The sequence below is a fragment of the Cebus imitator genome, unplaced genomic scaffold, assembly GCF_001604975.1.
Source record: "Cebus imitator isolate Cc_AM_T3 unplaced genomic scaffold, Cebus_imitator-1.0 Scaffold61, whole genome shotgun sequence".
NCBI lineage: Eukaryota > Metazoa > Chordata > Mammalia > Primates > Cebidae > Cebus > Cebus imitator.
The window spans coordinates 9,168,968-9,181,622 of record NW_016107376.1 but is presented as its reverse complement, the minus strand read 5'-3'; the positions used below and the strand labels follow the sequence as shown (position 1 = coordinate 9,181,622).

At 41.2% G+C, this 12,655-nt stretch overlaps 1 protein-coding gene across 5 annotated transcripts in view; it reads right to left on the bottom strand.

Annotated features, from left to right (window-relative positions):
• TMEM212 (transmembrane protein 212) overlaps positions 1–11,365 on the bottom strand; it is a 74,092-nt gene extending 62,727 nt beyond the window's left edge. The window contains exons 1-3 of one of the 5 annotated variants that reach the window (XM_037739038.1): positions 11,124–11,365; positions 2,224–2,283; positions 439–762 (exon numbers count right to left, since the gene is read on the bottom strand). In XM_037739038.1, coding sequence (XP_037594966.1) covers positions 439–762; positions 2,224–2,283; positions 11,124–11,282 — 543 coding nt within the window. In that variant the 5' untranslated portion in view covers positions 11,283–11,365. Of the gene's footprint in view, positions 1–246; positions 763–2,223; positions 2,284–11,123 lie in introns of those variants that run through there. The other 4 variants (XM_037739039.1, XM_017529883.2, XM_017529885.2 and 1 more) reach the window with 4 other exon arrangements.
• Between the last annotated feature and the right edge of the window lie 1,290 nt (positions 11,366–12,655).

Sequence of the window (12,655 nt, the reverse complement as noted above, 5' to 3'; positions counted from 1 at the left end):
TTTCACCATGTTGACTAGGATGGTCTCGATCTCTTGACTTCGTGATCCACCTGCCTCAGCCTCCCAAAGTGCTGGGATTTTTAAAATTTCTTTTTCTTGCCTAATTGCTCTGGCTAGGACTTCTGGTACTATGTTGAACAGAAGTAGTGAGAGTGGGCACCCTTGCCTTGTTCCTGTGAATAATTTTTAAAATTGTGGATTGACATAAAAATTGGCTGGTGCTACCTACAGCCATAACTTCAGTTATAATGTCAACATATTTCCATTTATTAATTCAAAAACAAGTATTGAGTACCTATTACGTGCCAGACCTGGATATCAACAGCGTATATGATACAGTGGTAAATAACAGAGAAAGATCAAGTATTCACATACCAGACTTTCCGTTTTAGCATACAGGATGGAACAAGAACTGGCTCCCCCTTTGTTGCAACTTACGTTTATGTGTCCATGCTGGATAAGTCTTGCAGAAAGTTTGATGAACACTGTCAGGGATGTACAGAGCAGGGCAAAGCTCAGGCACAGATCGAGGGCTTGAAGTGTTAGGTGGTACTCTTCATAGTGTGGTGGGTCCACACAGGCTAAAGGGAATTTTGCATACTGATAAGGAAAAGCGACTGCATAGCCAAGGTAATTAGTGCCTGCAATCCCTGAAAATGAATAGAAGCAATGTGGGCCCAGGAGAGCAGATTCCAAGGCTACCGCAAAGTGAAGTGGACATCCCATAATGCTCAAAATCACGAAGGTGAAAGTAGCTTCCCACTGAAAATAAACCAAAAATAAATTGTTACTTCAGGGACAAGCTATTTCGAAAGGTTCTTAGCAATATGAGGAAAATGAAAAAAGAGATGCTGGCTATGAATTTCTCCTATTGGACAATGAAGGAGAAATGGGTCACGATCCTCTCTTTATATTTTCATTTTCCCTTGAAAATGTCCCTTGTATTTTTATTTTTTTTTTCACTTTTTATTTGACGTTCCGGGGTACTTGTGCAGGATGTGCAGGTTTGTCATTTAAGTGAAGGTATGCCGTGGCAATGTCCTGCCCAGATCAACCTATCACCTTGGTATTAACCCAGCATCCATTAGCTAATCTTCCTGATGCTCCCCTCCCCCCACCCTTCATTTTTAATCTATACCTAAGGAGAATAATATACTAGCCAACCAGGGAAAACATTAAATTAGTTCAATTCAACAAGCATTTATTTATGCATTTCCCATCATGTGAATGCAACTGGTCTGGGCTGGAAAAAACAAAGACAAGTGAACAAAATCGCTACTCAAGGTTCTCAGCTACTCAGGGTGTGGTCCATGGTCCAGCATCACTGACATCCCCTGGGAGCCTGGCAGACATGCAGAATCTCAGGCCTCACCCAGATCTACTGAATCAGAATCTGCAGGTTAACCCGATCTCCAGCTGATTTACATATACATTAAAGTTTGAGAAGCCCTGCATCAGTGGGAATTAAAATCTGTCATCAGATACCATGGTCTTTCTGTTTCATAAGATGATCTGGTTTTATGCTGTTAAAATGCAAGATAGCGTAGACTTTTCATCCTTTTTTAGGAGAGGTAGCAAGAAGATTGGAAGGAGATCTCAGATTAAGGAGTTGAGACTTAAAAAATATATTACTGAAAGTATTCTTCAAAATGAAATTTAGGAGCACTCACACTGGCTCTGTCCTCCCCAAATACAATAATCATCACAAGAACTTGTAGAAAATATTTGGAGGAGGGATCAGATAAAGATTATTCATGGCCGGGTATGGTGGCTCACACCTGTAATCCCAGCACTTCGGGAGGCCATAGTGGGTGGATCACCTGAGGTCAGAAGTTTGAGACCAGTCTGACCAACATGGCGAATCCCCATCTCTACTAGAAATACAAACATTAGCTGGGCATGGTGGCGCGCACCTGTAGTCCCAGCTACGCAGGAGGCTGAGGCAAGAGAATTGCTTGAACCTGGGAGGTGGAGGTTGCTGTGAGCTGAGATCATGCCGCTGCACTCCAGCTTGGGCGACAGAGCAAACTCTGTCTCAAAAAAAAAAAAAAAAGATTATTCATTTAAAACATAGTTTATTACTGAAATCCATTGTAGTAAGGCGTCAATTAGACCAAATTCAATTCTAATTGGAAATCATATTTTTTATGTTCCATACTGCACTTAATAGTGATTTGACCTTCAAAGCCACTCTCCCATCCTGCTTGCCATCTGTATATTTACCAGGTGTCTCTGGGTCCACGCTCTGTAAGCCAGCAGTAGGAGCACACCAGTTGTGATGGCCTGTGACAAGAAAATGGAAAAATAACATCCATCACAGAAGGTACCTCTGGAAAGAGTTCAATCTGTCTCACAGTTTGACAACTTTATCATGAACTTGAAGGAACAGCAAATGACTCAGTGGATTTATGGCTCTGATTTCCTCCTCATCAGTGGGAAAAAACTGTGATGACGGGGAAAGTAAGCCATTAGTGTCGTAAAGACATGATTCACACAAGCTCATTTTTCTGATTCTCTGTGTTGCTTTTGCCATCAGAATCATCCGTTCCACTACTTTAAGGTGTCACTACAATAATAGCTTGGCTTTATAACCCTTGCCATATGTTTTATTTTGATTAATCGTCTATTGTTCACCTTTCTGACAAACTGATGAAACTGTAAATGGAAGGAACCAGAATGGGAACTTGTCATGAAACCCGGAAGTGGCTTTCTCTTTTGCTCTTTGCTTTCTTTTGAGATTCTGCAGCCTCGGCCTGCTGGTAGGATACAAATACACGATCCTTATTCCTCAAATAACAAAGATTATCATTAGAATCCATGATCGGGCATTTATTCTTTCTTTCCTCTTCTTCTTTCTTTGCTTTTTTTTTTTCTGAGATGGAGTCTTGCTCTGTCACCCAGGCTGGAGTGCAGTGGTGTGATCTCAGCTCACTGCAACTTCTGCCTTCCGAGTTCAAGCGATTCTCCTGCCTCAGCCTCCTGAGTAGCTGGGATTATGGGTGCATGCCACCAAGCCAGGCTAATTTTTATATTTTTAGTAGAGACACGGTTTCACCATGTTGGCCAGGCTGGTCTTGAACTCCTGACCTTGTGATCTGCCCACCTTGGCCTTCAGAAGTGCTGGGATTACAGGTGTGAGCCGCTGCACCCTGCCTCAAAAGAGTTTTTCTTTATAGCCTCTGTTGAAGAAAAAAGGCCCAAAGTGCGGAATGAAAGTAGTTAAACAAAAGAGGGAATGGTGTCTCCAGAATTTAGAAGTAGGTAATGAAAAAAAATATTTCTTGGCTCTTTGATTCAGCACCAGGTCTGATGGAGGAGAACTTTGTGGTCACTGAGATTGGAAATAGCTTATTCTCAATCCTCATAAATCATTTGTTCTTGGTTAATGACTCTTTTGAGGTTGAGAGAGAAAGAGGAAGAGAGATGCCTAAAATAAGATATAGAATATGGACAGCTCCAAAAATAGTACAAGTTAGGGTTTGACAGAGAAATAAGAGTGACTGTATGTATACAATCAGCAAAGTTAAAGAGGAAAACAAATCAGCATTCTTACCAACATGGTTTGTGGTATGCTGCTTTTGTAGCAGCTGGATCGGGCATATTTATTGTTTTGAGACTTCGCTTTTCATTTTCCTGGCATATTTTATTTTGAACGTTGCATTTAGAGAATTTGAGAGAGAGGGAAACACACACACACACACACACACACACACACACAAACACACACACACTTCTCATGTGGCTGAGCCTACAATTCCAGACTTGGCATCGCCATACCATAAAACTCCCATGGATAAAAACAGAACCATCTGTAGTCAAAAGAGATTCCTGGCGTGATTCTGCAAGAGGAAAGTTTCCAAGGGACCCTATGGAGGGTGAGCCAGCATAAATAGTACAAGAAAACAAAAGAATTATTAAGAGCAACTGTAACATCGGTGCTGTGGAGTAAGCCTGGGGCTTTCTCTGCTCAGGGAGGCATGGCCCTCAATTGACACATCGCTCCTCTGTCTGAGAGAGAAACACTGAAGCCAGATAAGCAAGGGCGTCAGGCTCACGCCCCTCTGCTGCTTTAACTCGGAGTAGATAGCTGTCATTCTCAGATGCTGAGATTCCAGGTTGCCTTAACTACCTTGGCATGAGCTGTTTCTTTCCTTTCAAAAAGTTGAAAAATGCGGCAGAATTTCAGTTGCCTGTTATTTTTGTAGCTGCCAGCTTGAATTTTGCTTTGTTTACATAAAACTTTGAGAAGGATCTTTCATGGAGTAGGCTGAGTATGAATGCCTCTTCTAGTAAGATTGATAAATCTACTCTGCTAATGGAATGGCAGCTCAAGAGGTTAGCGTATCCATCTTTATTGGTGCTCCTCACCAGACATGGGAGATAGAATAGCGTTATTTTTCCTGAGATGCACAGATGTCTTTTCTTTCTTCCATTTCTTTTTGAAAATTTTATTTTTCGGCCGGACTCACGCCTATAATCCCGGCACTTTGGGAGGCTGAGGCGGGTGGTTCACAAGGTCAAGAGATCGAGACCATCCTGGTCAGCAAGGTGAAACTCTGTCTCTATCAAAAATACAAAAATTAGCTGGGCATGGTGGCACATGCCTGTAGTCCCAGCTACTCGGGAGGCTGAGGCAGGAGAATTGCCTGAACCCAGGAGGCGGAGGCTGCGGTGAGCCGAGATCGCGCCACTGCAGTCCAGCTTGGGTAACAAGAGCAAAACTCTGTCTCAAAAAAAAAAAAAAAAAGAAAATTTTATTTTTAGATAGGGAGGAGAGACGAATGAAGAAGGAAGAGATTTGAGAGTAGGTAGGACAAGTCAAGGGGAAGAGAAAATGTGGGAGAGGGGGTGTCGGAAGGGGGAATAGCTGGCTGACAGGGAGGCCAGGTTGTGAGGAAGGGGAGAGCGGAGGCTGTGTCTGTCGGTGAGCGGGGAAGGAAGAGAACGCCCGCATGCTGCATTCACCTCCCTCAGCTCTGCTTGACAGGCTGCTGCCTGGCTCTCCAGGCGCTTCCAGGGCTGTGAGTTGGGTTTTGCAACAGCTGCTGCCAACACTTTGATTGCATAATTGTGAGGCCTCCCACTAAATCTTCAAATTGCCTAAGTAGAGGACATAGCTCTCAGAAGTAGATGAGTTGAAGGAAACAGGGAGCCCTCACAACAGAAATAGAAACTTTTAGAGGTACTGTATTCATATGGGAAAATTTGTTCACTTGCAAGCATCTGTTATGAGTCCACTACAGACAAGCGATGTGCCAGCGCCTGTGCTGATAAGGTAATAATAATGGTTAACATGTATTGAGTGAGTGCTTAATATATACTGAACACTTCACATGTGTTCAGTCATCTAATCCTCACGATGACCTTGTCATGTAGATATTCTCCCACTTTTAAAATGAGGCACAGAAAGACCAAATAAGATGAACAAGATTCCCCAGGAGTAATTGTACAAATAGTGGTTCTGACTGTCAGTGGGATTTACGGTTCAGGTGTAAAACTAATGGCCACGTGAGAATGGCTACAACCCTAGGCAAGAAGGATGAATGTTTCCTACACGAGGAGAGCTCAGGGGTAAGGTATCACTTACAGGGGAAACATCAGTGATGAAGGCGCCATGGAGAAAGAGGATCTGGAGTGGGTTTGAGGATGGATGTGCGTTCAATGGGAGGTACCAGAGGGAGGGCAGCTCAGGCCGTGGGAGCAGCGTGTGCAAAGGTGGGGAAGTGGCTGTCATGCTCAGGGAGCAGTGAGCGCAGAGTCCGGACTGAAGGGAGGGTCAGTTCTTGGCAGGGAGGAGTAGAAAATCGCAGTTGAAAGCCAGGCGATACCAGGGTGAGGAAGGCTGCACAATGCAGGCTAGCATGTCTGGACTTCGTTTAGGGACAATGAAGCAATACTAACTAAAGCCTTTTGAAGAAACTGTGGCCTGACTACTGAAGAGGTTTAGAAAGATGAGCCAGTTGTGTGCATACGAGGTTGGAATATAGACCTAGAAGTAACTGTAGAATGCTGGTTTTTAGATTTGTTTTTTCAACTCTAGCCACGGTAACTAATACATTTCACATCATGGTTATAAATATTTTTATATCTGATCAAATAATATGTAACTCTCATTATGTGTGATGCATTCTAATATTCTATTCTATTCATTGTAAATGTTGCTAGCTACTCAATAGATTGATTTTATAATTCACTAATGGATAGATTCCCACAGTTTGGCTCTCAAAGCTATCCAGGCATAAAATTGAGCAGGGGTGGGAAGTGGTAAGGGGTGGGAAGATATACAGTGAGACAGAAAAGGAAGGAATGCAGCCAAGGGATATGCCTTGCAGGAAAAATTAAGGTTACATGGCAACTGATGGTTATGGGGCTGGATTGGGCTGCTTTGGAGCATTGCTGCCCCCAGTGTGGTCCTAGGGCCAGCAGCATGGGCATCCTCCGGGAGCTAGTTAGACATGCAGATTCTCAGGCCCTGCCCCAGACCTGCTGAAGTAGAACCTGCCTTCATCAAGATCACCTGATGATTCGTATGCACGCTACAGTTTGAGAAGAGCTAGTTTAGAGGAACAGGTTGAGTCAGAATCACTCCAGGATTTGAAATTGAGTTGCCAAGACAATGACAGGGAAGTTGGAGAAGAAAAAAATGGTTTGGGTGACAAGATGATTAATTTGGTTTTAGACAAGCTGGCCTTAAGGAAGCTTAGGATATCTAAGTGGAAAAATGGGCCACTGACAAATTCTTTGCTTGACCAAACTTGAGTCAGGCTCCTGAACCTTCTCCTGTAGGCCCATCTGTGTATGTTCTTGTAAAACCCACTTTGAGCACAAGAACTTTGATGAGTCAGTTTAGCGAGAACTCCCTTACCCTCAATACCTGATCACGCTCTATAACTAGTCAGGTTTCTCCTCCTCCCCGATCCCTGAAGTGATGTCTGACCACCCCAGCCTGTCTTCAGCAGGAAGACTGCTAGGTCGGGATAGCCAGAGTCCCCCTTGCCCCTGATATTTCCTCAGTAGTTTTTCATCCACTGACTTTCACCCTGCTTCTCGGCTATAAATCCCCACTTGCTCACGCAATATTGGAACCAAACCTTGTTCTATACTGATGTCTCTTTTTCCCCATTGCAATAATCCTGCATAAAATCTGTTTTGTTTTAGCTAACTGTCCAGCTCCGGTTTTTCTTTGACACCGTCAGGCAGTTGGAAGTCATGTGACTCTGAAGCTGTAAGAGACTTGCAAGGTCATGTCATCAAGCCCCTTCTGTAACCATTGGGGAAACTGGGGCCTGCATAACGAAGTCTAGCCTGATCTTTCTCCCAAATTCCCTTCTCTAAGCAGGGCTCTGGGTGCAGCGCTGTGCTTGCCGTTGGCCAAGTCACTGGGATCTCCAGCACCTCAGGACCTGTGTTTAAACTCATTGTGCTTCAGTCTTTTCATCAGAACTGATCTACAAGCCATGTTTTCCAGGATTAACAGAGCTTAATCCTTAAGGTACTACGTTCTCCTCACTGAATACTTTCTAGCAGCTGATGCTTTTAAATAACCTAGCTCCAAAATTCCAGGAAAACTGCTTGTCACATAAATGTCAAAAGGGAGCTAGGGAGTCTGAGGACCAATCTTTATGAAGTACTTAAAAAGCCTTGAATGAAAGGCTTTGAAAAAATTCAAAGTACTGTATCATATGCAAAAATCTGTCTCTTAAAAGTCTCCAAAGAAATATGAAGTCATCTACAAAAGGAAATGTCAATATGATTGAAATGTACAAATCTTGTCATTGGATGAAGATATACTTTGAAGGCAAGTTAAGGTGTGATTGGTGGCCAGGCGTGGTGGCTCAAGCCTGTAATCCCAGCACTTTGGGAGGCCGAGGTGGGCCGATCACCTGAGGTTAGGAGTTCGAGACCAGCCTGACCAACATGAAGAAACTGTGTCTCTACTAAAAATCAAAATTAGCCAGGTATGTTGGTGCATGCCTGTAATCCCAGCCACTCAGGAGGCTGAGGCAGGAGAACCGCTTGAACCCAGGAGGCGGAGGTTGCGGTGAGCCGAGATTACGCCATTGCACTCCAGCCTGGGCAACAAGAGCAAAACTCCACCTCAAAAAAAAAAAAAAGAAGTGGTTGGTAAGGGAGGTTGTGGAATGAGTCAGAGTCCATTTGAAGTTCACCCTGATCAGACAGAACTGTGGTTCAGTAGGAAACTCACCAGGAAAAAAAATAAATAAATAACGTTGGTCCAAATTTAGACACTATTGAAAGACTGAGCATTTGTATTACTTTCCTTCCCATGAGAATTTTTTCCTGCATTAGTATAATGTAAACACCGCCCTGACCTTTAGTCCTTGCAACCTAATTGGTATTCAACTGTATAAGAAATTCTGCACCAACAGAATGGAGGGCATGAGATTCATTCAGTCATTCAACAATCCTTAATGAGCAATATTTATTGAACACATACTATGTCATTCTCTCTGTTCCAAGTTCTTCAGATACAGCAGTGTACATAATAGAAAAAACAATACCTGCCCTTGGGCAATATACATTTGTTGGAGGAGAGGGGAATACACATAGAAGACATTATATAATTTTTAAATTTATTGAACCAAACAATAAATTTAAAAATTATATAATGTCTTATATGTTAATAAGTGTTATAGGAAAAAATAGAGCAGGGTATCAGAGATTGGGAATGCCAGTTGGGAGTCAGGTATTACAATTTTAAACAGTGTAATGGGAGCAGACCCCCGTAAAAAAGTGACATTTATAAAGAATTGATCAAGAATTGAAGGAGGCTAGGGAGTGAGCTGAGTTCAGGAAGAGGCTTTAGGCAGAGGGCAGGTAGTGCAAAGGCCCTGAGGCAGAAACACATCATGGCATGTTTGAAAACAGCAAGGAGCTGATGTGATGGGAGAGAAGTGAGCTAAGGGAAGAGTGGTGGGAGATGGAAGCCCAGGAGGTAGCGGGATGGGGAACTCAGCAGGTCATGAGGAAACAGGACAGGAAAGTGAGGCAGGAGACACAGGGTTAAGAACAAAGGGCTTGAACAGAGATTAGGGCACACATGAAAGGCATGGTATTCACTAGCATTTGAGGAGGGCTTTAAAATTGGCGAAGCTCCTTATTATACAATCATTGTTTAAATTGTGTTCATTCTCGCTGTGCATCTTAGCGTTAGACAGTTTTACATGTCTGCTCTTTTTGTCTATAATATTTCCCATTTTACAGTTAAAGGCAATGAGGAACTGGCTGGTTGAGGGTCCTGCTTTTGACCTCCTCCCAAGAACGTCAAAGTCAGGACTTGAAACAGGTCTGCCTCTCTAAATCCTTTATCTCTGACTCCACTGCCTGATGCTGCCACCCCTGAAATCAAATAGTCACCCATTAGCTATGTGGTGGAGACACCTCACTTCGTTTCTCTGGTCCTAACTGGTAAAAATAGATGTTTGGCCTACAACATGCTTTCATTCAATCATCTGTAATCTTCATTAAAATCATGAATATTTGTTGAATATAGTATGTTAGACTCTCCAAGGATAGGCAAAGAGTGGAACAAAAGAATGTGGACTTGAACTGTAATTGTGATATGGTTAAACTTTATGAAATAGAATTTTTAAAAAATTAAATGAAATAGAAAATATCAGAATATGTTTCACATAGAGGCTAAGCACTGTTTTGAGAAACTTTTGTTTTACAGATGTATAAACATCTATTATACGTATATATGCATAATAGATGTAGATATCTATTTATCTAGAGAGAAGAAGGTAGATGTATTTATGTACATTCTGGGTCCTCATGTAAAATATTTTTCTGACTCTGAGTCACCAAAACAAGCTTAGAAGCCACTTGAATAAATGTAACTGTCATCTCTGCATTCTAGCAGAACTTTAACAAAGATTTCTTTGAATGAATGCATGGTTTCAGGTAGGTGTTGGAGAAAAGAAGGGAAGATCCAGATTAGGGTGATAGATGCAAAGGAACGTATGGAAAAAGAAAAAAAACTGAGAAAGAAAAACATAGCCCTCTGGTTTCCTCATTCCATCCACTCCCCCGTCATCCCTCCATCTAGCTGCACATACTCATCAAACACCACTAGACCAAGTTCCTTTAAGATCAACCTTGTTTGTTCCTTCATTGTAACTCAAGGACATAGTAGGCTATTCATAAATATTTGTCTAATAAGTAGATTAAAACTTATATTTCCTGAGGTCTAGCATTTAGGTGATATCCCAGTTAAAGTTTTAATTATTTAAAGATTTAAGATGCTATTTCACAGAAGAGTGGCTATTTTAATAGAATATGTTTTAAGATCAAAACTTCAAAATTAAATTCTCCAGTCTCCAGTGGTGTCAGGCATGACGGGAATCAATGAGAGAAAGATTTGCTGGACAGGTAGGTCTCTGTAACTTCTCTTAAATTATACAAGCATGGAAGCCAGCTACTCCCAAGGCTAGATGTGCTCATTTCTTTGTCTGGAGAGCTAAGGGACCAGGCCAATTGTTTATCTGTGCAATGATTCAGTGAGCGTACACTGAGCGTACAATGAGCGACCACTTAGTGTCAGACACTGTACGTGGCACACGTACTTTCCTAGTGAATTGTGAAGTCCATCACCCCTCTTCTTGAATTGTTTTCAGTTCAAACAGTTGCATGCAAAGGGAAAGATAGAAAAACCAATATCTGGGATTTGTAAATTTTGGGGCCATGTACACACGTCTTAGTGCTTGTAATGAAAGCATTAGTTTGAAAGTTATTTTATTTTGTTCTCTATTTTAAAATTATATTTCAAGATTTATGTTTTTTTCTAAATTCAAAACTCAAATTTCAAAAGATAGGTTCTAATTTCTTGGCATATCAGATAAGAGGATTAAAATAAAATAACTTTTTAAGAATTTCTTGAGCAGCATGCCATTAAAGATAATACACATGTATACATGATGAAACAATTATTAAGACAATTTTTATACCTAAAATGCAATTAAGAGAAAGCAATGTTCCAAGGCAGATTCTGATTTTATGTGGAATTTTGACTTCTTTGTATTGTTAGAACAATTTAAAAGGACATGTTCTTCTGTTTCCCCTTCCTTTATTTTCTCAATATATTTAATAAAATATTTTCATACCAAAGCTCCATTCCAGATGGGACAAGCAATCCGAACACTCCAACCTGCGAACCAAGGCTTGTAAGAAAAGACAGGGAAGAAAGCAGCAACTCCAGAGCATACACTGAGGCTCCCCAGAGTGACAAGAATCCGACCAGCAGCCTGGTAGAGGCCCTTCATTTTCCTTGGTGGCTTGGGGCCTTGGTCTCAAAAGATGTTTTGTTACCAAAACACGACAGTATGACAGGCCTTAGTAAATNACAGTAGCCACGAAACATATGAACTGTTGATCTACTTGGAAACAAGATTCTATTTGTTTTACCAAAGGTGAAATGTACTCACATAGTCCTTGGGATAAATTTGACACAATAAATTCCGATAACAATTTATTTAAGAGAAAGAGAGAAAAAAATGATTCCTTGCTTTGCATTGCTGCCTTGATTCCCTTCATTCTGCCCTGTCCTGGGGAGTGACCACTTCCTGGCTTCATCAGATTCAAAGGCTTGCTGACTGAGCTAATTGTTTCTCAACTCAACCTGCTAGGCTCCAGCATAAAGCCAACATCCTTTGTGTACAATAGATCCACATTCCCAGCACAATTTCCCACAAAACAAAGTAAAAATAAGCACCCTGATCACTTTTCATTATATTTAATTTAAATGATTTCAAGCAAAAGCAAGACCTTTACCTCCTTTCAAAGTTTAATTTCACTACAATTGTTTTTGATAAAGATTTTTGATATGGATTCTTTCCCAAATGGGCATGAACTTTCTTAGGGAATTTTGCATTGTTTTCACTAAACCAGTGTCAACTTATTTTATTATTACTATTTTTTTTAAATAGTCTATATGTTTAATATTTGTCTTTTTTTTTTAAGGGTAACTTCTTTTTTTATTGCATTTTAGGTTTTGGGGTACATGTGAAGAACATGCAAGATTGTTGCATAGGTACACACATGGCAGTGTGATTTGCTGCCTTCCTCCCCATCACCTATATCTGGCTTTCTCCCCATGCTATCTCTCCCCAATTCCCCACCCCCCGCTGTCCCTCCCTCATTTCCCCCAACAGACTCCAGTGTGTGATGCTCCCCTCCCTGTGTCCATGTATTCTCACTGTTCAACACCCGCCTATGAGTGAGAACATGCAGTGTTTGATCTTCTGCTCTTGTGTCAGTTTGCTGAGAATGATTATTAATTCAATTTTCAAATAAAGTATGATGATGGGAATGTATGCAGTTGTAAAATAAAATAAAACTTTGAGGAGTAATTTATCAGTTGAATAAAACTCTGATCCCCATTCATTCTTGAATCGCAATTCTGATTTGAGATATTGAACTTAGCTACATTTAGGCAGTTACAAGTCATCTCTTACTTTTCGTGCATTTGAGAAAATGGTGTCATTTGATTTTGACTGACAGGATATATTTGGATGTCTGTTCCAAGGTAATATCTTAAAAACACAGGTTACCTTCTGGAGCTATCTGACTAATTTTTCTATTTAACACTTTTTTCCTTTTTACTGAAATAAAATGATGAAATATAAGTTTATAAATG